Genomic DNA, 25,908 nt, shown 5'->3' with positions numbered 1-25,908 from the left:
TCAAACTGCTTAACATACTGAAGATGTTCAGTTGAGGAGACAAGTCTCAATTTAGGCTGAAGCAAAATCTCAGACATGTACACAGCGAAGATGTAGAGGCTTTGGCACCAATGCTGCAGTCTGCTGAGAGCTCCTACTGCACTAACTACTCAGCAGGAGAGACATAACCCTGTACTAGCAGACACAGCAGAAGACAATACCAGGGAAAGAATGGCTATGCTCAGGGGACAAAGACCTCCCAAATTTTTGTTTTCTTCCTATTGTACTTGCTGCTAAAGTATCTGGATAATGCAGTCAAATACACAGTAAACCTTTACAAATTCAGATAGTTGTGTCCAGAAGCAAAGAACTTCTACAAAACTGATAAAAATGGTTTCTGATAACATATGTATTTGGTCATGGTGCAGGTGTACATCATAGCACGTATATGCCGCATAAAACTAGATTTTGGTCCACACTTTTGCATGTAGCACAATTTTTGACATTTTAAACAGGGAACACCACCATGCTTCCATTAGCCAGTTTCTTTTTACCCAATCCCCACCTTCCCGAAAGGAATGGGGAATGAGATGACCCTAATCCTTTGTTTCAATTGCCAATTAATTATTAAGGAAAAAATACAATGTTAGTAGAAAGCAAATCCAATCTATTTATACTATGATTGTACTTAATAATTAAGCTGAAAATAAACAGGATATAAAAAGAAGAAAGAGAAACATCATTTAATATTATATGTATACATAATTTTACTATTTGGCAGAGACAAAATACCACCTCTTCTAACAAAGACGTTAACAAAAACTCTAATATAAAGTTTTGTATAATGCCTTTGGAAAAAAACTACAATATTCCAGGTAATTAGAAAAATAATTAGAAAAATATTGTAATGGACTCGCTGACAGAATCTGCAAAAAAGACTGGGGAGAACTGTAACAGTATGTACAGCTGAGAAAGACTGGAAGGTGAACAGCTGAAGGGATAGCTATTAAACTGTTTTTATCTTCCCTGTCAAGTTCTCCTCCTTTGTAAACAAGGAAGTTTTTACACAACACATCACCACCAACAAAAACAAACACAACCAACAAGCCTGTAAGTCAAGGAATGTAAGGCTGTAGTCTGAGAAACATGTTTTTCCGTCCTTCATCAAGTCTCATCTTCTAAAACAAATTAAGTGATAGCTGCCATACTTCAAAAAAAAAAAAAAAGGTCGGGCGTTCACATGTATAGATTTTATAAAACAGTAAGCACATTAAAAGAGAAATCTATTTTTTTTAAAAGTATACTGAATAATGCTCCATATTAGAACTAGATAACAAGCAGGAGATAAGTTTCAAGAAACTAAAACCCAAAGTATGCTTTGCCATATTCATGTAACTTTGTGCATTCACTGTACAGATATTCTCCACTCATTCACGGAGTGTGCTGGCTGTTGATAAAGAAAGAGCTCCCTTGAAGAGAGCAATTCTTAAAAGTTGTTGACAACTACATCTGCTTTCTGCCGGAGCTCTAAATTTACCCTTAGGAAAGCAAGCACGAGCATGTTAAGCTCAACCATCTCAACACATAGTTTCTAAAATGAGTGAAACTAGAACAGCTCTTGATATTCTACAAGAAGTGAAAGAATTAGTCCCGTTATTGGTATACTAATTTTCTACTGCGAGGCACTGAAATCAGCAAGTTCAAAATATTCCCTTGATTTTTTATTTCCTCAGAATTCTGATCATTATTTCTTTGTGCTCTCTCCAGATGGAGGTAGGCCTTTCTTCCCACAGTGAAGCTGCAAGTTAACTTGCAACAGTAAGAAAAATTTTTAATATAAGGGAACTGCCAAAAATCCCCACAAAATAAGAAAACTCTAAGTTTTCTTGTAAGGAAAAAATATCTGTTAAGGTCCAGGTGACATAGCTGCACACTGTACAGAAAACCAAACATTCCTACCCCAGCCTGAACAACCAAAGAAGATGAGAACTTTCAAGTCAAAATTAAACTGCATTAATGGTTGGCAGCAAGGAAATCAGCTGCTCAACTATTTTGAGGCATTTCAGAACTGTTTTTAGAGGGAAAAAAAAGCACAAAATAAAAACACTGAATTTTGAAAACCCCATTCCTTTAAAAAGATACAGGGCATCTATTTGGGAATCTGTAGTTATACCAAGGGCACATTAAATGGCTGCACTAAGCCTCCATTAATAGTACCAAAAGCTAGAATCTGTAGTAAAAGTTAAGCATACACAAAAGCATCATGTTCAGAATAGAAAAATGTGTATTAAAATTGACTAATAGACAAGCTATTTGAAACCCTAACCCCCCCCAGAAAAGCTCTTCTTTCTATCTGAACACAATCTGTATATTAAACAGTCTATTTTGCTTTGAAGTATATTCTGCTTTCACATTTCTGTTCTCAGAAGACTGGAGTTAACCCACCAAATATAAGAAACAGCCTTAGATATTTTTTCTTTTAAAGTCAGAACTTTCCTGCTCTGACCTGAACATGCAAGTCAGTATTCGTGGCAAATGTTCATTACTAATGCTCCTGAAATTTGTCTAGCTTTTGAACCACACAAAACAGGTATATTCTCGTACCTCCAGCATGGCAACAACAGACTCTGCTGCCAAAACAACAGACTCCTCATTGTCCTAACATCACATGCACACTCTACAAAGACATCTAACAGCCACAGGGCCTTTCTGCATCTAGCAAAAGCTCATTAGTTTAGTGTACAGTACAAGTCAGACTACCAAAGACTTTTGCCTGGAAGAATAGTGAAAAGTGTTCATAAAACTCTGTATGAAATATAGAAAGAATTTGATGCTTAGAAGTACCCCAGGCAAACTGACACTTGTCAGATCTGGAGAGTCACATTTAAAAAAATGACAAATCAGCATGGGAAAAATTTCTTTAAAACACCCTAACATGAAACTAGAAGGAGATAAAGGTTGATTTAAACTAGTTGTACATCTTTCAACATGATCTGGAAGTAAGGAAACAGAAAACAAAAAACTGGCAGACATTTAAAGTAGAAATAACAGTGATGCTAATAATTCGTGAACTAGTCAGATGAAGGCTATCAAATAAATTAGCAGGTCTGTAACTTCAACAAAAAAAAAGTGGGTGAAATCAACACTAATGAAGTTTCCATTTGATGGACTGGATTTTTTAAAGCCTTGGGAAGACTGTGAGATAGAAAGAAACCATGAGGAACTTCAAAAGCAGTTTAAGCATGCTGCACACCAAATCTTCAAATTGAGAAATATACTTCCCTTACAGAACTCACTAGACATGTGCATTTTACAGAGGTTTTGCAGTCCAATCTGTCCTAATTTCCAAATCACAGGTTTCAAAGAACGTAGAAAACTAACAGAAGAGCTTAGAAGTTAGTACTGAATTCAGACATGTCATATGGAAAAACAGGTAGCTGTGAAAGCACCATTGCTGGTTTCTACAAAAACACTAGACTGACTGTAGAGAACCAAAACATTTAGTGCCTTTTAAACGTAGCCAAGGTCTCCACTCTAATAAATGTAAAGAAAATTGCATTTAACCTAGTCTTTGTGGTAAATCAGAGTAGCATACAAAGTTTAACGTATTTGAAGTGTCTCATAAGAGAATATCTTCACAATTAAAAAGTACCTGGAAAGAAAGTACCAGATACACCATGTCTTGAAGTTCAAGGCAACCAGGATCAGGCTATGCTATACTCTGGAAGCTGTTGAAAGAAAAAGATGCAGCAGTTATTCATGCTAGTTTCTTCTTAAGATCATAATGATCTTGACATCTGAGGCACACTGGAAAGTTTAGAAGTTTCAATCTGCATGTTTGCTGTTCCTGGAGACGTAAGTTGAGACAGCAGGAGTTCAACTAAAAAAAAATTTTAAAATCCAAGTGTTTTTGAGACAAGTTATTCCTATTATTTACACAGGCTCAGAAAGTCAGAAGGGAATAAATGCTGTAGTATAACTGCAGGACTTAGTTTCAAATGCAAATGCTTACTGAAAAACCCAGAGTAAAGGAGAAACATCAAAAGTCATTATGTATTTATATTACATTAACTGCTAGAATGTTTTACCGAAGACAGTGGTACTAGCAATATAAATGAGACTAATACAAGGAAAAAGTAAGTTTCTCAACAAAGAGAGAAGATATCAACTTGTTTAATTTGAAAATATTTTCTTTCAGTTAACAGAACAGAAAGATAAGGCTTGATCAAGTTATTTTTAAGAAATTGAGTCCTACATATGATAATCTCCAAAGCAGAAAAATTCCTGACAGATCATTCACACTTTGGATCAGTCTACCAGGAAGGAGGAGGGGGAAAAAAAGTTCCTATCTGTCACTTTCGACAATGGTGCATTCTGCAACACTACAAAAACAAGTTCTATGTATATTTTAATGCATCCTAGACTAAGTCAATCTTAAAAGACCAATCTGAAAATGAACATCTGAGATGAGGTTCTTAAAGTATTCTTTATTAATATCATTAGAAGTTGCAGAAACAACTTTCTTATAATATAAAGGCACAGGGAGACAGTTTTGATAAAATATTCCAATCAAACAGTAACTTACAGTACAAAAGGACAATTGTAATGCACATACAAACCCCAAACATCTCATTCAAAAATATTTCACCGTGTTCATCAATAATAATGGGCAATGACTAAAAATATAAACTGTTATTGTACAATAAATATCTGATAGGTGCAAACGGAACAAGATTTATTGCTCTCCACAATGTTTTCCCTGTAGTGTTGCTGTTTTGTTTTTTTTTTTTAAAGTTCCAAATTCCTTTCATAATTGGCTTTAGTAACTTATTTCTGAGGGAACTAAACCCCAAACCAAATCTGATAGGACATTCTGACAGTTACAGAACTGCCTCGTATAGTAACCAGAACTGGCAGTGTTTGTTTCTTTTACAACTTTAACAATCATACTCCACTCGCTCATTGGGAAATGTGGTAGATGTTTAAAAATCAACTTTAGTGATAAGTCAAGGCTTTTATGGTAGGATAGTATTACCTAGTCTGAGTATTAATCTATTTTCTTCAAATAAGGGGATTTCATGATGAAAAATAACATGAACCTTCTCTGACAGCTTGTGCCAGAGCAAACATGTAAAACCATTTTCAAATGAGGGGAGGGGAGAAATGAAAATTAAAAGCTGCATTGGGCATTCTAACTTCAGAAAATGAGACAAGGGATTAGGAGCAAATTAGGACTACATAGGCAAAGATGACTTAAAGTGAGAATTTTGAATTCTAAAATATCCTTAATATAGTCATCTAAGAAACCAAAAAGCACTCTACATCTTAATATGGCTCCACTTTTTGAGTTTTGAGAAAGAAGGGCCAGTCAGTGAGTTTGCCATTTTCCTCACCTTGCACTTGCAGCAATTTCATAAAGCAACAGCTTCCATCAGTCTTTTGATGCAGTATGAGAGGCATACTAACTTTGCTCTTGAAAGTAGTACATACTACCTTGCTCAGAATTCTTTTTAGCTTGTACAAAATATTGTTTTATACACACATTTAAGAAATATTAGTTTCCTTCATTACTGTTACAAGCAGTAATATGCATATGCATACATTTCCTAAGAGTATCTTTTTATGAATAAGACTTCAGGAAAATGAAGCATTATAGTAGTTGTAAAAAAAAAAAAAAAAAAAAAAAAAAAAGACAAGCAAGCTTTGAAGTGAGTTCTTGTAGCAGTAACTGAGGTTTTTATAAAAACTGTAATTTATGAGAACAAACTCCAGAGTTACACAAACCTCAACAAGTCAATTTTAACTGCACTGGGAATAGTCAAACCTACTTCAAGAAAAGGTGTCTAGAGTGAATACAGCTTAATCAATTTAGCTGGTAAACCAAAAGATGAATATTCAGTAAACTCCATTACACTTGAATTGGGAATGATGTGTAACAAACTGCTAATTTTGAGACATTATTATTCAAATTAGGGTTTTCTTCTAGCATAAGCACATAGTTTTAGAAGTACTTCAAAGAGTAACCAAGGACCACTGAAATTTGAATTTTGAGAATTATTAGCTTCACTACAGTATAGCATTTTTTCTGTACTATTTGTTTAGAAACTAATAAACAAAACCATTTTCTTTGGTTTATGCTTAACTACACTAGACTAGTGAATTTTTCTTTTTAGTCAAGCTTCTATCCCCCATTTAAATTAATACAGATCTTTTTATTCTAGTCTCTCTCCAATTCTCAAATTATCTCTGTTAAAAATAAGCATTTGATCATACCATGATTTCCTGCTAAACAGTCATGTGTATATACTGGCATGAAGGGTAAAAGTTTTGTACAATAATTACATTAAGTGATATTTCCAATGGCAGAACTACAAAAGACATCAAATGAACGTTAGTTCAAATGACATTTGAGTTTATGATGATCTTAAAAAAACCCCATAATGTTTAAGCATAGTAAAATACAGTGTAAAACCCCTAAAATTAGACAGTAAACATGGGAATCCTGCACTCACAGTAGGAGTGTACTGCACAGCATTAACATGAAAGCCCGTTAAATTTGAAACAATGCAGACACCTAGATTTACCTGGATGTAAATGCCACTTCAAGGTGTTTAAACAAACACAAAAATGAGACAAAGATGTCAGGAGAAAGGCCTTTAAAACAGGCCATCAGTCTAACTTGACTTTCCAAGTAAGAACATCAGCTTCACAAAACTGTGACACTAATGCTGTTTTATGTAAAGTACCCTTTGACACACAAACTGTCAATTAAGCTATCACAGTCTTTTTTGACCTGCTCCCTTTTAAATAGTTAGGGAGGAGAGTCAATAGTAGCTCAAGTTTTACTTCAGTAAGTACCTTGTCTGTTTGCAAAGGAACAATGTAACACCATAAAATTATATTTTTATGGTATTTAGAAAACTGATAATCTAGGTTTGGTTTTTTTTTTTATTTTCTCTTTTTAATACATAAGTTCAAAACTTCATTTTCTATGTGTCTTTGCAATAGTGTTTTAGCCAGTGTTGCAAAAAAATTTCACTGTGGACTACCTCACATTGTTACTCAATTGTGCAAGGTATTCACGCAGTTCTTTTGCAGCTTGGAATCTACCATATCGCTTCTTTGGGTTGGCACACTCATCCAGCAAGGCCTCAAGTCGGCCATCTTTGGCAATTTCAGCTGGGGGGTCATGAAGTAGTCCTCCAGAAGTGCCACGCCACGTGGCATGTCTTGATAAAAGGTTCTGACAAATAGCATAGTAATTGTGGTCCACAGTGACACGAGCACAAAGAATCTCTTTTGAGAAGGACAGACAAGCTTCTTTATCACAGTCATCAAATTTGCTTTCATACCATACATCCCAGTTTTCAGGTTTATCTGTGAAATATAAGGAGACAGGAAAAATAAAAATTGAGAGAGAGGAGGAAAGAGCATATACGTGTCTGACTACAAACAGAAGCTCAATACACAGCAAACTGGTAATATTTAAACTATAAACTACTTTGTTTAGATGAACTCTTAAATGTTCTAGTCTAAGATTGCATCTGACAGTTTGACATACCCTTCTGCTGAAACGGTCGTGGCAATAGAAAAATTAAGGGAAAGAAAGAAAGCGGGTAAAATAGATAGCAAAGAGAGGGAAGCAGAAAAAACAGCACACTGAATACATGAAATCTACATTCACACACATACCCAGAGGAAAAAAAAATGTAGCACAAACAAGTACAAGAGAATGATCTGCAGCTGAAATTGAGAGAAAAACAAGCAAGCAACATGATTTATTTTAGCAACATAGATTTGGTTTCTTCAGTTGCCCTGGGAACTAACACTGGCAAGTGGTCTACCAAAGAACAAAATAAACATTGCAAAGTAATTGCCATAAACTTCTGAAACATTATCTTCCAACATCTTATTTTAGACAGGGTAGTAACTAAGAAGCACGTATAAAAAAGCAGATGCATTACATATAACCTCTGAAGAAAGAAAAAATTCAACAAAACAAATGGCATTTATGTACATGTATAAACCCTTCTTTATATGTATCTTAAAAGTTATCAGAATTTGAAGGTGTAACTCATGGCCTTGTCACAAAGCTTTCTTTAACTTAAAACCTGGTTTACAGAAAATACCTTATACAATAATAATAATAATATGTAAAAGGTTACTAAGTGTGAGATCTGAGTTCTTACTACTTTTTCTTAGAAAACTTTCATCTTAAGTTTCTAAATTACTGCCAGCTTTGAGAAGAGGTTCTTATCATGGAGTCTCGTTGTTTTGCAGATCTTTTTTAGCACTGTGATATACGAAGAAGAATTTATCTGTGTTTGGTAGTCTCTGAGCTGACTGTTGGTCTACTTATTTATGGTGCACCGCAAGCCAGTCTAGAAAAATGTGTACTAATGGATGACTGCTAAAACTATAAAAATATGGTGTAAGATTTGTACAAGGAACAGCAAACTCAAAATGGAAAAAAAGCCAGCAACAAAGGAGAATGGAAAAAAAGGACTTCAGCAAACTCAAATACGATATACCACACAGAGTACAATTAGATATTACTGTACAGTGCAATTGGACAGAATGCAAGTATCTAAACTGGCATATTAATCACTCTAGACACTGTTTAATGAAACTTCCCAGAAGATTAATGAAATCAGTAATAAATGTCAAGTTTATACAAAGACTGAGAACTTTCTGGTGTCCTCATTTGTTTTCTGTGTTCTTGATTAATTGTTGGATTACAAATCATGTAGCAAAATCCTAGTTAGATCCAAATTAGTCTGAGAACTATAGACAACAGATGTAAGCATGGCACTTTCAGCATTCAGCTTCTGCAAGAAGCTACTTGCTCCTATTCTGTGTACACATCAATTTTTTCAGAGTTCATTTGGTCATCTTTGTGATTGAGCTCCAAAAGTCAGAATCTTAAAATAATATTACTTAAGAGGGTGGAAAAAGAAAAAAAAAAAAAGGGAAAAGTTTATTTGTGTGGCCCGTAAGTACTACAGTAAATGTGCTAGGTATCCAATACATTAAAAGGTTTTCTTGGTAGGCTCAGGTAATTTTAATCTAAGCTCCTTGAGAACGTATAATAAATCTAATTAAAAAAAAAAAAATCAAAACCCCACACCACCAAAAAAAAAACCCCAAAACATACTTCCTTGTAGAAAAGTGTGTGGATACAAAATATAGTCTTAAAGTTAATTCAGCAGCACAGCATACTAAGTCTAGTTGCAAAAGCTTAAAAAATCCATTCACCTAAAGCAAACTGAAATCACTTGGCCTATTGCCATGAACTTCTGCAGAATCTAGGGTTTCATGTTGAATGTCTCTAGCTCTTAGGTCTGTAAAGTTTTCCTTATAAGCTCAAAAGGAATATAAAGCCATGTAATGCCACTTTGTCAAACATCTCTCCTGCTGCCTCTGCTTTGAGCTTTTACAGTTGACAGGAAGATGAACGAATTTTCACTATTCCCATTTGGAAACAGCACTAAAATTACCCATTCCTTCTGTTCCATTATTACAGAGCACCAACCTGAACAACTAAAACAGAGGCAGGCTATGTAACTAAGGCAAAGCGGGCAGTAAGACTGCCTTGTCATTCACAGAAAATAGAATGCCAAGACTTCCGTCCTTACAGACGTCTGGAAAAGACGAAAGGAACTTTTCTCTTTTAGCTAAGGTAGACAAGGCAGTCAGCCAGCCCATCTATCTGTCCATCCATCTGTACAAACCCATCCAAACCCTCTCCTCCCACCCCCACCTCTCCATTTAAGCAGGATTGCAGAGATTAAAAGTATATGTAAATCAAGCTCAGGTAAACTCAACGCTTTGTAAAATTGACAAATTGGTCAAGTTAATTAGTAGTCTAATTGCAGAAGAAAGCTAATTAGTTTGTTAATTAGTAGTCTCATTATAAAGGCAACCAAATGGGTATTTAGCACTATACATACTTAAATATTGTACTTGCAGAGAAAGAAGCAAGAGACATGGGGTTAGGGGAGGGGAGAGAAAGAAGACACTTACTCTGTCTGATTAACCTTTTGTCTGCTACCAGAACGTTTTCTGCATCTACAATGATAACTTTCCCATCTCTTGGTCCAACTGCGAAGTTGTCAAAGCTGACATCAAGGAGGTAGAGTGCAAATTCAAAGTCATTATTTGTCAGCTGCTCAGCTATTTCCATTAATTGCCAGGCCAGATCCACTCGTTTCTCCCATGGTGCATTAAAGTAACTCCACAGCTCTTCTCCAACGTAATTGACAGCCACCATTCTTCCACATGCTCCTAAGTACTTTGCAAACGGCCAACCCTCATCAGATGGAAAACTCTGTATATAAAAAGATTTTTAAAAATTTTCATTAATACAAAACAGCTTAGATTTTAAAAGGCTGTTCATAAAATTTAGAAGAGACACCTGTAAATACCCATCAACACTACATTTCCGTATACTTCTGAGTTTTGAAGGGAAAGAAAAAACAACACAAAATGTATTTATGTGAGCAAGAGGCCCTGCTGGACTACTAAAGGGAAAGAGTTGGAGGACCTGAAATAATATACAACCCATATCTAGCTTTCCATATGCTATATATATATATGTTCACATACACATGCACAACTCCATCAACTATGTGTTTTATACACATTTCTTGTACTAAGGCAAGTATACTTCCTACCAAGATAATTTTGCATCTGATACTTCCAATTAAGACCAACTCTTTTAATAACCTAAAGGAAAAAGCTTTAAAAAGTGACACCTCCTTCTCTCTAACACGCCCCCCTTCCCATTTTTCCCAGTTGATTGGATTTCTTTGAGGATCCTTTCACTTGAAGATCTCTCACAGAAAGAACTACAGACCAGATTAAGGTATAAAAGAAAGCTTAGCTTTTCTTCTGCCTCTAGTACTCCTTAACAATCTATCTCCTGGATTAATTAATTGCTACATACATACTCTATTACACACAGCCACATAACATTTTTATCAAAAGTAAAATCTGTCTCCAATATTAGCTTTCTTGGAAGTTAACATAAGAGCCTGAATAGCAATAACATACCACAAGCAATTAAAAACAAACAAAAAAAAAACCCCAACACACCAGCATATTTTTCCTACTTCAGTTGTGCTGAATGTGTCCTAAGACTTGAATATGAAGACAAGGATTTAAAAGGTATCCTCCATACTATGCACCAGGAAGAAACCATAAAAATATTAAATTAAAAGGCCCCAAATGCACAGAAGTTCACGCTCTTTAAGAATACAATGTACACTAATTTTAACCACTACATGCACATGCTTCTTCTTCACCCACTACCTTGCTACTGTGTCACCAGAAGCAACTCGTAATCAATTCTGCCACAATGATGTAGCAAAGGTTTTACCACACTTGGGTTGAACTGCATGGTCAGTTTTAGTCTGAATGGAAGCTTTGTACCTCCTGGAATCCATGATGGCGGAAAACATTTATGGTACATTGAGAAAAGAGATACTGGAAGGAAAACACATCATGTAGATCTGAACTACAAGACCAGTCAGGGAAGAGGTGCCCAGCACTCACCCATTTGTATATGTATCCCATTTAAAAAAAAAAAATTAGAAGAGTTAGAGCACTTACATACCTAATCACCATAGCCTTAGAACCCATACCTCCCCTACAACAATCCTTAACTTTACCTATGTCTGCGTTTCCTTTGATAACAAAGTTTTGATCATTTTATCTTAAGCACTAGGCATCAGCTGACACTAAGCCAAGGTTAGAATACTGATGTTGGCCAGAAACACTAGAAGCTCTGTAATACACAAGGAACTGCAAGCCACATCTACTCCCAAGAATTAATACTTATCCTTGAAATGCAAACAGCAAAGTTAAAGCTATATTCAACTCACACACTAAGACTTCAAATTTAGTATTAAAAAAGCCCTGAAAAAACAAAATAATTTGCTTAGATCACGATAGTCAATAATATAAATCACCAATACGCACTCCAACCTTTACTCACAAAACTTGCTTGCATATTTCACTAGTCATTTTCTGTGTAAGTGTGCTCCCATGGCAGGAACCAAGTTTCATTAAAAAGACTACTAACAGACCTCTGACCCAACAGGTCATTGGATCAATGAATCCTCTAGCAATATCCAAGAGGGAAATTCTTCTAGTTGCCTTCTCTACCTTTTAAAAGATGCTGCTGGTAAACACACAGGAAGAAAAAGTGAAACAGGAACACTTGCCCAGCAGTGCAACAAGAGTTTTTCTTGGTTATATCGAATTTTCAGGATTTCACAATAGCCGCAGGCTTCAGGAGGTAAAAAACAAAATCCTGTGGAGAGATTTTTTCCACCTACTAAGTTATTTCACTACAAAACTGGAATCTTAGTTACAGAATTTTTAAGTACAAATGGTACTAATGAAAAGGTTTGCTAAATCACATCAAAGCCTCTGGGAAACACAAGTGCTTCCACAGTGCAACTTCTCCCATCAATTCATAGGAATTGTAGCTGCCTTTCTTACCCATTCTGAATTGTTATATGAAGAAGTACAAAACTATACAGAGGTGACTAGGAAAAAGAAACAGTTATTATTGAAAGTCCAGATGATATTTCCTCCACCCCCCCCAAAAAAGGTAAAGAAAAGGTTTGGGCATTCCTTTCATTTCTATGCCACTGATACTGGAGAATATCATTCTAACACTCCATATGGCTCTCACTGGAGAGTCTCCAGCCCAGCAAACCAGTTCACCTACCTACAGCACACTCATTTCCACCCTTCTTGTAAAGGCCTTTCACACAGAGAGAGGATTCAGGATCAAAGTTTCTGCTCTGGAAGCATGCTCCTTGCCAACTTCTATGCTAAGTGACTCCGAGCCCTTCCTTGTTTTGATAATGTCAAGTAAGGATTGTTTATATATCTTATTCCAAAAATATACCTATCAAATAAGAAGGAATCAAGGTACTTCTGATCACATGGCAGGGGAGAACCCGAAATACTTAATCCTCCAGCATAAGGGCAGCCTTTACTAAATTTTTATTTTGATAAAGTTAAGCACAGAAAAGCTTAAGGCAAGTATTATTACCAAAACCATAAAATACTTAACAGAAGGTAGCATCAGAGCATGCAAGATAACCATTTTAAGATTTCCATTCTGAATACAAGCCTTATGATGTTAGGACACGCTGTTTAATGTTACCTAGCTACTCTCATCAAGAAGATGAGCTTTCTAGTTTGCACAAATGAAAAATGCCCACTTTCACATGTAGTGGCTTTTGTTAAAAGGGCATGACTGAACAGTCATTAAAACACTTTTTGTTTGATAGAATTAAAGCATTTAATGAAATGTTATGAAGGCCCTAACTGAGCCCGTATCTAAAATGAAGCCTGAGTACCAGGTTAACTTGTACCTAGCTTCCAGCAGTCCTTGCTTGGAACACTTAAGAACATCACAATTTGTTCATCTACAGTTTTAAAATTATTTAATATTTTAAACATAATTTTGAGACAGTAAAAATACCAATTTGTTTATGTGGTAACACTATTTGATAATGGGATCCTACTGGAAGCTGAGCATCCATCCAGACTACTCTGGCTCAAGATGTCCTCTATGGAATTTTCAAGGACTCTTCAAAGTTTCTACATAGCAAATCTTGTCTCTATAGTACGTGTGAAGAAATTAAAATAATAATTAATACATATATTGTTGACATATTTGACATCTTTTTTTAGATGCAAAAGCCTCTAATATGGCAAGCGTAGAAGACAATTTTAGGGGAAATAACTGTGTTTACCATTGCAAAGAAGAACCTTTCTTTGTTGGTCAAAAGGACATCAGACCCATATTAATAACAGAATAGGTTCAAAGTTTTCGGGGTGCCTAAGTGTCTGGACTTCACTCTATTTTGATCACCTGATCCACCCACACAGGCAAATCTGGTCATGAAAAATCCTGAGAATGATACAGAACTAATTTGATGGTTTTGAGACCACTATGGTATTTTCAAGCTGTGATACCATATAATTGAGCAGAACTAAATCTCTCTCACTAACTAAATCTACTATGCAATAAGGATGACATTATCCAGTCTTCAGGGTTTTTTTATCTGTAGGCTTCAGGGCAGTTTATGAAGGTGGTAAGTATGGGCAAATATCCACTAGTTCAGGGCAAGTCAATTGATACATTCCACAGTTAAGAAGATGGCTGGGGTTTTTTTGCTTGTTTTGTGGTTAGCAAAGTAACCTTCCAACAAGTTAAGTGTGTGCTAATTCAGTGTTCCTTACTTATTCTACAAACAGACCAATATAATGAAAACTCATGCCTGTGGCATCAATAAACGCCACCAAAATGAGATTTCATGCACATTTATCATTACTGTATTCAATCTTGGATCAAAACAAACCAATAAGCAAACAGCTGTTGTCCATCAAATGAAATTAGTTATTTACAAAGTAACACATAATTTCACTCAAAAAGAAGCAAGCAGGAGGTGGTGCTAAGGCATAACCTCCAGAGAACTCTGGGCAAGCAAAAATTTTTCATTCCAGTGAGAGGGATCAAGGGGCATATGGAAAAATTCAAAATATTGCCTACCAGTATCTACCAGGAAAAAGCCATGCAGCTTATTATTAGGGAAGTCTGAATGTGTGTACCTATCAGTCCTGTACCCATGCAAGTCTACTTTATCCATATCTTATAAACCCAAATTTATACTGGAGAAAATTTACCTGATCACATTTTCTGGTAAACACAGGTTTAACTAATTTCACCAACTGTGCATAACATTTTCGTATTGCTGCATTTTATCAGCACTCAATGCAACATATTCAATTGCTACAGCAATAATGCCTAAATATTTTTATTTAAGTATGACTTTGGACCACCCCACACCTTTTCTTTTCCACCCCTCTTCTTTCCTATATTCCAGTCCTGCTCCACTTATGCCTTTGTCTCCCTTTCCAAATACAAATTCAACTACAAACAGTTGAACCTGGCAAAGGCCATACTACCATTGGAAGCGAAGGTGTCCGTCCCTCCCAATCCATCAAGCAAACTCATTTCACTCCCCTCCTTCATGTCATTAGGAAAGCAATGCAGCTGGTACTTGCTGGGCTGGTGTTCAGTTGGATCAGTAGCCTGATACAGCTTATCACATCACCACATCATGCTAGTACTGACAAAAGGAAGGGAGAAGGCCTGAATAGCCAGGTGCAGAAGAGAGGAAAGGACCTAAGAGGAACTTTGCTTTCCAGCAGCAGCAGGGATTTATGTAATGGATTAAACTGATTTTGGAAGTACAGCGTTAGTCACAATAGTACCCTGATCTTCAAAACACATCTATTATGCTTCCTGCACTGTGTACACTGAATTTCATTTCACACAAGAAATACTAGGAGCAGTTTGGTTTATTAAGAAGTGAACAGCCCAAACATTACTAGTAAAATATCTGCATGCCATACGGTAACACAGATATATTTATAACTCTGTGGCAATAAAAAGATCTTTTGACAACAGGAGTGCAGGGAATCCTGCCAACATCTGCACATGTACAAACAACATCTCTGTTTTGGCTCCCTTCCAACTGGCATGTAACAGCCGCATCTACACTTCATTACCCAAGTCAGTAGCCGAAGAAGGGGATAAAAATATGTACAAGTGCCTCATTCAGCAGTTTTATATTCACTAGGTGAATTTGACAAGAATATTAATTGAAGCGCAGATCTGTTGTCTTTGCAAGCTGAGATTTGTAACTTTTTGTACTATTCTATTTTGAAAGCATCTTTCTAGATGAAATTGCAGCTAACTTAACATGAGGATTTTTTTTTTTTCATGTATTAAAATTTTGAAAGCCAGTAAGACATGTACACAAATTTGTACGGTCATTAAACATGTTTTCCATGAACAAGTTGCATTTAGAAACAAAAAGCTTAGTCAATCGCTGCCAAAAATCTCAGATTTCTGTGGAGTAATGCATAACATTATTTTAGCTTCTATTTTAATTCTCAAATTATTAGTAGTATAAATATTTAATTAGATAATTTTGTACTTGAATATACTATTTGAAGACTTAAAAATGTGCATTTGACAGTTAAGATAAAAAGTAAGCTCTCGTTCAAAACCAGAAACAGCTATCTGACAAAAGAATATGCAATTCTGATGCACCCACTCACATTTTATCTGGGAATATACACACAAATGCCATGGAAACCACAGACAATTAAGCTCTTTAAAGTATTTTAAAATACAGTAATGCATATAAAAAACTACAAACAGGTAGCTTAGTAAGTTTTCCCTCATTAAAGTTAACTTTCTCTATTCACAGAGAAATATGTATAAACTTCTAAACAGAAAGATGGAAAACAGCAAATATGACAAAAACTTCTGCTACCTCCATTCCCCATGACTCATACATAAAAAAAAATTTTAGTTGCCCTAATTAGCGTGGCTACAAGATATCTCTCTAAGCAAGGCTTAAAAACCTAAACAAAACCCTCTCAAAGGGACAAAGGACATTTTGTTCCTGAAAGAATAACACTGCATTTATGTCTTTAAAAAAAAAAATACACTGTAGTCTCAGAATAAATAATGAGAATTAATAGGGTGAATTTATCATTTCACTGAAGCATAAAACACACTATCAGTGCATTTGTCTTTTTCACTTCCATCTGTCTAAACACAAGAAGATATACAAATCTGCCACTGGTTTTGAATGTTCAGAGCTGTGAATTAGATCATGCAGTGAAGACTCACCAGCTTGAAGCTGATAAGGCTTATTGTAGTCTGCAATAACACAAATCCCCTTTGAATTAAACACTTAAAACAATATTAGTTTATCATAATCAAGCATATAATTCACCCCAATAATCAAGTCCAAAAAAGCCAAAACAGTTTAAGTAACAACTGACATCTTCGAGCTACTGTTCCACTGCACTGTTAAAAAAATATGCTTTTCATTTTCAAAACTACTCTAGAAGATGCTACATGTCACTACCAATTTTTGTATAAAGCAAGTTCCATCTAAAAAACAAACTAAGACCTACATCTTAAATATGATGAAATTAAAAAAAACATATGCAAAACAGAGTGGGGACTTCTCTCCCTAGTCCTTATGACCCTGAAGACCTTCATGGCAAACTTACACCCTTTGTGATGCCTTCACTAAAATCATCCTACTAAACTGTGTTTGCCCAGGCTCAAACTGGCATGGCAAGTAGAATTTAAATAATAATACACTCTTCCTCAAAAGGAAAAAAATTAGTTCTCTCACACACAGTACTGTTGATTCTGCAGTGTAAACAGAAGTAGCACCTTGTGTTAGTCACCAAGGCAAATAAGTAAAGCTCTGGAACCGCGAAGAGCTAGAGATCAGATTTTACAATGAAACTTTTCAGATCAAAGAAGGTTAAAAAGCATGGTCTAAACACAGATGCCTTCTTTTGTCAGGAATTGATCTGCATTCTAGAAGACGTATTTAAATGTATTTGTGAATGCTAGTGAGTATAATGAAAACAATTTCATTCTCAACTATATGGCAAATCATTTGACATTCAACTAAAACTCCCACTGAAGTTAAGCATATACATATATATATATAGCCTACACACACACAGAGTGAAGACTGGATTTCACTGAATATTCCAAATATTAGTGTTCCCATTGAAACTACATTTATTTGACTTTTGTTCAGTTTTATTACATTTCAACCAGTTACTACATACAATTCATGCCAACAAGAGGTATATATCAGGCTTAATTGACACACTATAGGACAAAAATACACAGACAACTCTAAACACTCAGAAGTTGCTCAATTATTAAGTTGAACACTTGAACTGCAAAAGTTAAATTTCACAATCTTAGCAGAGGTATGTCATTTCTCCAAACAAATTAATGAATAATGATTAAACACAAGAACCATAGTAAAGAAAATTTAATGTTGTATTGGTTGTTACCTGTTCAAATTAGTTTGTAGTTCATAAAAGTTTGTTCAGATTAAATTTGCAACAGATGAAAATGATGACTATCTACTTCTTATCAGTTATGAGTCTGGAATATATCACTATAAATAAGTCCTAGCAGAGATGGCCTACTCCTGTTTCTGAAAGTTAAATTGCAAAATTAAAGAGACTAAAACAAAGACTCAATTACTTAATTCGAGTAAGTAAAACACAGCTCCCCCTCTACATCAGACATACCAGAAGAAAATGGACAACTTTGGTATTTCAAGGTTTGCAATGTGGGGTAACACTTTTTTGTGTGTGTGTTACTGAAAACTGCTAAGCGTTACAATTTTTCAGGAGGATTTCTATTTAAGTCTGTATAGTGATTTCTCAGCAGCCTCTAGGTTAGGACAGTAATTCATCATAATACATACCCCACAATAACTTCAAGAATTTCTAGACTATTCTAAAACATTCCTTATACTTTACTTGCATATCTTCACTTCAGGAAAGTTTCATCAGAAAGAAGGATGAAAATAGTTTTGATCATTTAATTAAACATAACTAAATATGGTAACATGACAAGTACGAGCCAATTTTGGCCTAGTATGTATACTCATATGTCACTGCAAAAAACAACTCTTCCAATTTTCAATACAATCAAATCAGTGGAATATTCTGGTAACATGAGGCTATTCAATTTTAATTCAACAAAACAATCATTTTTCATTTCTTTTTAAAAATGTGCACAATGGAAATTCAGGGACAGACAATAAACTCATCTCCTTTCTCCACAATACTTAGAAGTATGTAAAACAGGAATCAAGAAAGACTAAAGCTTCACTTTTTAACACCTAAAATTTAAATCCTTTGCTTTCTGAATTATCTTTTCTGCAGGTGTCAGTCGACTGATTTGTGTGAAAAAGAATTTTAAGAAAAGTTAAGACCTGAAAAGAAAAAAAAAAAAAAATTGATTTACCCATAAAGTAGCACTTATAGAGACATTCCTTAAGCCTAGTTTATGTTTAGTGCAAAAAGAAAAAATAGCTTTCAAACAAAAAAACAGTCCAACTGCATAGGAGTAATTGGGGGGAGGGGGGGCAGGAAGTCATGATTTATAATCATCTGCAGCAGACTACAGTGAACCTTTAAAATGAAATAATATATGAAATTGCAGATAATCAAAAAGCCTCAAAGCAACTGGATATAACATGACTAGTAACAACTGGTCTCAAACTAGGTTTTAACTTTTTCATAAAGATCAGAGGGAAATATTCAACATTTTAAAATACTACACACTAAATACTATTCAGTATGTCAAAACGCCAGTATCTGTGTGAGCCAGGACTTAAATAATACAAGTCCACTAGAGGACATATCAGGTAGTGCAGGTAACTGCCTTAAACCCACTACTTGGTATTTAGCATAGGAATTATGTATCAGAAACACCAAATTGAGTAATGAATAAAGTTTAAAAGGCACCCAGTATTAAAACTGGATGGCATTCTACCAATGTATTTAGAATTGAACTACAGAAAATAACCTCTGACTAGAATAGTGTGTATGATACAAATGGAAAAGAGAAATCCCAGGCAAGAAAATTTGCCCATTTACTTTTTACTGAGTTATGTATGGATCAGCAAAATAATTCTGTAAAACATTTGGCTAAATTGCTACTTTGAGTGAATTCAGTGCAAGAAATTGTTTCAAAGAGATCACAGTTAATGTTTTAATATATGTTTACCAGATGTCGATTATTGTTCTTTCCGTACCAAAACCAAACAGAAACCCCAATGATGACATGAAGAGAACTAGAAGAATTTTAGGTTATGTGGCAACAGACTGTTCATGCAGAGTAATTATACTAGGAATAGAGACACAGCTGTTGGTTTGGGGGGGGGGAGGGGGGTGTCCCCACAAGGTATAACAATGATCAGAAGTTGTGAGAAGAATAGAGCCATTAAGATTAAGTATTTAGAAGGCTAAATACAGATCTGAGGGAAGTGCAATGATTTACACAATCTATTAAAAAATGCAGAAATACTGCTATTTTCCACATAGGTATTGGAATTTTTCTCAGAGTCAGAAAAATAAAAGTCTTTGAGACTTGTAATTTACATAAAAGATACAAACATTCACCATCATTCTTTGAAGAATCTCCATTTTAAACAGGTTGTTAAAAGCTACAGCTCGAGATGAAGCTGCGTTAATGCACGCTGGATATAATTCATAGACATTTTCTATAGTTTGAAAAAAACCCCTACATTACTTGCATGCATTTTATTTAGTTTTATTTTAATAGCAAAGCTTGTATGCACACTTCAAGTTTGCTTTGAAAACAAAGCAAATGCACTGTCATTTTAATAGTGCATCTGGCAGTACTGTACGCCAATACAATAGCCAGCACAAAGGCAAGACTGAGTATTGCAAAACAAGCTCTAGATGCATTTTTGCCACAACAATTTGTAGAACTTGTGTTTCAGTTTTGCCGGGACAGATGTAAACTGTCTTTTCAGCTAACCGTATGATCTTAGGAGAAATACAACCACTTTACTGAAAAACACAATTTTCTTATCTAGAAACATTTTCTTACTTCTGCAGTAGTGAGTTACAATGTAGTTTCCCCAGAACAAGGAATTCTCTGCTTTGCCCTGTTTTTTAGGTGTTGTTGGTTTGGGGTTTTTTTTTGATGTTTAAGTACAAAACTTAAAACTTTGCCACAGGCCTTCATGTGTTGGACAATTCATGGTTGCATACCATGGCTCACAGCATGGCAGCGATGGGTGGCCCAACGACAGTAGCTCAAAAACTGTTAAGAGTCAGCCACAGTGGCTCTAAACAGGAAATCTGGAGGCTGATGGAGATCAGTGCAGGAGCTCTATGGAAAATAAGACATATGTCTAGAGAAAGCTTAACTATTCCCCCAAATCTTTCTGTTGAACTGATGTGGTTTTGAAAAAAACCTTGTTAGGAATTGGGGGCAGGGGGAGAAGAAGAATTTGCATATTTGCATAAGTGTCAAAGACTGAACAACAATCTTAGCCTCTATGGAAATTAACAGTAGGCAGCAAACATTTTTGGTTCTGTAACAGTAAGTTTATGTTTCTATTTGCCAGTGAAGATAAAAATTAATCATGCTACCTCATAAAGTTCAATAACATCCATTATCTGAGTGCATGTCATGGTTAAAAAAAATGAAGAAAGTTTCTCCACTGCAGTTATTTTTAAAAGACAAACTAGAAGGTGGGTGGTTTATAAACAGTCATAGGATGAGGCTAAATCTACTTTACTTACATCCATGCTGGTTCTATGAATTCTGCAAGAAGTGAATATTCACACTGCACTCAGTTGGTAATCCAATTAATTTTTAAAATTTTGCTGATTTCTTCACAAGGCAACTTTGGCCAACCTATCTTTGCAACTGTTTGATGCACATAGTCACCATATTCAATTACAAATCAGATGCCATACACAGATCCTATCCTCTAGGTGATTCCTATTTAAAATATTCTGTTTTCCATTCAATGAGTTGAAGGGAACAGCAGCAAGTTTTGTTGTTGCTTTTGTCTGAATAAGCTGTTAATGTTTATATAAAATATTGGTTTAGATGTAGGAAATTTTGATTACAGATCAGAACCTATTTTACTAAAAAGTATTTGCCTTTATTGCAGAAAAGGACTATTAGAAAGAAGAAGGAAAAAAACCAAACCTATCAGAAGTTAAACATTTATACTTCAAGTTAAATAATTCTTTCCTCAACCCTCGCATGTAGGTTGTTTCATTCAACTGTGAATTCAGATAAAAAGTGTGAGAGGATTTAATTACTGACTAGTTTAGTGAGATTCTACAAAAGTAAAAATAATGTTTTAATACCCAGAAAATATGTAAACTGTACCGAATAATAATGCAGCTATCCCTCCATTTGCTTCATGAAATAAAATGGCAAAAGGGGCTAAACTATTCACTGAGTACACCTATGCAATTGTTTAACAAATGCAGATAAAGAAGGTTAACAAGAAGGCTATAAAAAATACAACTATTGAGTTAGGATTACAGTAAGTAATTATACAAAACTGTGCTGTCTTCTTACTACTGTTCAGAAACTTGTAACAAAACTGTATCATGCTATGGGTTAAAGCCCCACCTGAAAACTTCCTACAGCAAAAGCTGTGAGTCACTTGTGAGGATACGCAGCTTGTGAACCACGCCACTTTAGCAATAATCCATACTCCAAATAGGCTTCACGCTTAAATCCCAGTCGCTGGTAAGAAGTCTTATAATCCACAAATTACTAGCTCTAGTAGACTATTACAGTGAATTTGCTATTGTAAATCAAAGATCAACCTTAAATGCAGTGCCTATTTACATTTGGCTGCTCGTATAACTTTATTAAACAACACAGAACTTTAATGCACTGAACACCGAGAATTTCGAAGTTATCTCTGCTTCTAAATCAAAACTGTTATTCATGACAGTGTTTTAAACAGTCACAGTAGTGTTTCATGAAAAACTCAAGGCAAAAAACTAGCAATACTTTTCCTTGTGCCTTCCCGTGACAAACAGACAGCATCAGTTAAATGTATCATTTATTTATTTATTTTAAATTAAAATCTCATTCTTCACATGACGTCATCGAGGTTTCCTTTCTTGGAAGCAGCTGATTTTTAGAACAAGCCTACAAGTCTCATTCCCATCCCAGTATCTGCCTTCATCAACACTGCAGAAACTCTACCATAGGATGTTTTACATATCTTATATATAAATACAAGCAAACTTCTCAGTAGTCAGTTATCACTTCTGGAAAGAAACTTCACTTTTCATAAAGAGTGCCTTGCATGTTGCTTTTGCAATAGCTGCATAACACAGAATTATTCATTCCTTACGTGTTTCTCAGGTAGAGGCTGAGAATGGAGCGGTATGTGACATGTTATGCAAATGGGAAGAGTTTATTCAGATTTATATATTTAAGATATTTCATTTCCAATTGAGGGAAGGTATTCAAACCTCCAGTACCCATTACCAAAGTTGTTGAATACTCTTCTGGAGAATACATTAAGAGTGTTTCAACACACAAAGCTGGCCTGAAGTTACTCAGAAATATTTTCCAGGATATGCCTATTCATTAAAATTTACAAGACTCTGCAAAACACTTCTGATCTGATACAAGGTGACAGACAACTTTACCACACTCTGGACTGGTAAAGGCTGCCTCACTTCCCACCAGTTTGACCTGCTCTGCTCTCAGCAGCACCTTCGCTAAGATAAATGGCAAGCAAAGTGCTTGTTAAGTTCACGTCCCAAGATTTTCACCTTTTCAACATATTTGCTTGACAGCCTCAGGGCTCATCCACAGCTTATCAAGAAGCTGACAGGAGTCAAGGCTCTTAAATCAACCAGCGCTGCCCACTGCCTTTGATCCACCCCACAACAGTAAATGCTGCAACTGTGCCATATGCTTTGTCTGTAAAGAATACATTGGCCCCACAAATTATGAAGTAACATACAGAGCTGTTTTCTGGCCATCTAGGTCTATGCTCAGTGTTCAAAGCCAAAACTCTTAAGCTGTATGAAATGCAGCCAAAACAAATTGATTCTCAAAGAATTTCCAAATATACTCAGCAAAGCAAAGCAGTTTTTGATTTTCTTACTTAAGTGGAATTCCCTTTTTCACTGTGCTCAGGAGCAACTTTACGGCAAAATGGAAGAGACATACTGTACCCTAAGTCCGCTGCAAAGCAAACTGGAAATTTACTTCGAAAACAAAACCCAAGAGCTGTACATGGCGAGACTGAAGGGCAGAAGGCATCCTACCCAAAAACGTATTTTTAATTAAGTAGAGTTCATAAATGCATTCCCTAGAAATTAATGGGTAGGTGAGTTTGCTGGAGGGTAAAGCCTGCAGCACTGCTTTTTGAGCATTAGACATTTCTTGGCCTCTCGCTAGAGAAACAGCAGATGTTTATAACAGTAATCATGCAGTGATGCTTTCAAACGTATTTGCAAATATTCTTTTTATCATGCATCAGATAAAGGCAAGGACAGTTCAGTAGTTAGACAAAACGATTCCAAGTCCAAACTTACACAAAGGCACACTTGGAGTTCCCTCGATAGCATTAAGAGTCAAAATACAAAGCTCCCAATCTAAACCGGTATGCAATAGAAGCAACTGAGTGGTGCCACAGAATAAAACAGCTTCCTACAAATTTTTCACCTAAAAATTTACATAACATGTTGAAGCACAAATTTCTGGTCTGCGCACACAACAAGTCCACCTAATTAAAGGAAATAAAATATGCAGCCGCTGAAAAGCGAATACAGTTCTTTTATTTGTCATTTTTTGGCTACGAAATGCCCATTTCTAATTTTTACCAGCAGAAAAAACAGAATTATATGTAGTTCACATAAGAGCAGGACATAGCACATGAGTCAGTTTTTGACAAGGAAAGCACAATAGCATTATGGTAAAGTCTCTACTCACTGTCTATTAAACTAGACCCTGAGAAACTAATCACCACTTCCTATAGCTGCCTAGGAATATTATGTACTATGGGAGACGCCATAGGATTGAAGCCTAACACTTAACCGTAAGAAAGGCATCTAGCCACCAGAAAGCATGTGCCTTACAGCATGCCACCCTGCCTTGCTTCCTGCGGAATAGATCCTTCCTCGCACCGCTTGCTACGGAACAGACAGGCGAGCTCCCTGCCTAGATGAGAAAGGCAGGAAGGACGGAGAACGAGTTAAAGCCTTGAGGCACGGTAGCACCGAGGAGGAAGACAAATCAGGAAAACGCACCAAGTCTCTGAGGAAGAAAGACAAACTGTGAGAGCGAGTGAGATAAAGAAACGCCTCCTGCCCAGCGTGGGACCCGGAGGCCCTCTCCTCAGCCCAGCCAGCTGGTATCTTTACACAAGAGTCCCTGGGAGGGCAAAGACCCAGGGGAAGACCCCAGCGTTTCGCCCCTGTTTCTGCGGCCAGCTTCCCAGGAGTCCGGCTCTCCCCCGCCCAGAGACGCAGCCGCGCGCGCCCTGCGCGGCGGAGACGCCGGCCACGGCGGGGGAGGAAGGGCCCCGGAGGGTGCTCGGCCGGGACGGGGCTTCCAGCAAGGGCCCCGCCGGCCCCTGCTCGGCCGGGGCAAGCGCGGGCGGCCGTGCAGCACCACGGAGAGCAGGCGGGGGCGGGCGCCCACCCGGGCGCTCCCGGCCGGCCGGCCGGGCGCCGTCGGGCGCGCTTACCTGCAGCACCAGCGGCTCGGGGTTGAAGGCGAGGGTGATGAGGAGTTGCATGCGCTCCGAGTCCTTCAGGTTGCGCAGCAGGAAGCTGCCCGAGTCCTTGGTCTCGGCGTAGCGGCGGACCAGGCGGTCGAGCAGGCGCTGCGAGGGGCAGTGCACCAGGTCCGACCAGCCCTCCACGGCGTCGGGGGTGAGGAGCCGCACGTCGCCGTTGAGGCTGGCGAACTCGGTGGCGTGCAGGGCCTGGAGGAGGTCGCAGCGGCCCCTGCCGGTGGCGCGGCGGCAGATCTTGGTGTCGATGTCGGCCAGCTCCTGCGCGGAGCCGAGGCGCTTGAGGACGACGCGGCGGCTGCCCTCGCGGGGCTCCCCGTAGCGCGCGAAGTAGACGTTCTTGACGTTGAAGAAGTCGAAGAGGCGCAGGCGGCCCCAGCTCTCCAGCCGCAGCTGCCCGTTGAGGAACTTGCGGCACCAGCTGGTGCCCCAGCAGGCCGGGCACTTATTGAGCTGCAGGAAGCGCCGCTCCGACAGCTCGTTGCGCTGCAGCGAGGCCAGCAGCGAGTGCGTGTTCAGCACCAGCGCCGCCGCCAGGCTGCCCAGCACCGCCAGCTTCACGTAGCGGTACAGCCGCCCCAACTTCAGCGACACCAGCCGCAGCATCGTCCCGGGCAGGACCGGACCGGGCCGGGCCCCCCCGCCCTCCGCCGCGCTCGCTCCCCGCCCCGGCCGCGCCGCAGCTCCGGCACCAATAAACTCTCCGCCGCTCGCCGCTCGCCCG

At 37.3% G+C, this 25,908-nt stretch overlaps 1 protein-coding gene across 1 annotated transcript; it reads right to left on the bottom strand.

Annotated features, from left to right (window-relative positions):
* Positions 1-4,446: 4,446 nt before the first annotated feature.
* DIPK2A (divergent protein kinase domain 2A) lies at positions 4,447-25,908 on the bottom strand. Its single transcript, XM_052804196.1, has 3 exons — positions 25,137-25,908; positions 10,003-10,306; positions 4,447-7,356 (listed from the first exon to the last, which is right to left on the bottom strand). The coding sequence occupies exons 1-3, from the start codon at positions 25,788-25,790 to the stop codon at positions 7,025-7,027; spliced, it is 1,290 nt and encodes a 429-aa protein (XP_052660156.1). The 5' UTR covers positions 25,791-25,908; the 3' UTR covers positions 4,447-7,024.

Source organism: Harpia harpyja, chromosome 12 (genome assembly GCF_026419915.1).
Source record: "Harpia harpyja isolate bHarHar1 chromosome 12, bHarHar1 primary haplotype, whole genome shotgun sequence".
Classification (NCBI taxonomy): Eukaryota; Metazoa; Chordata; class Aves; order Accipitriformes; family Accipitridae; genus Harpia; species Harpia harpyja.
This window is presented reverse-complemented; position numbering and strand designations above follow the sequence as displayed.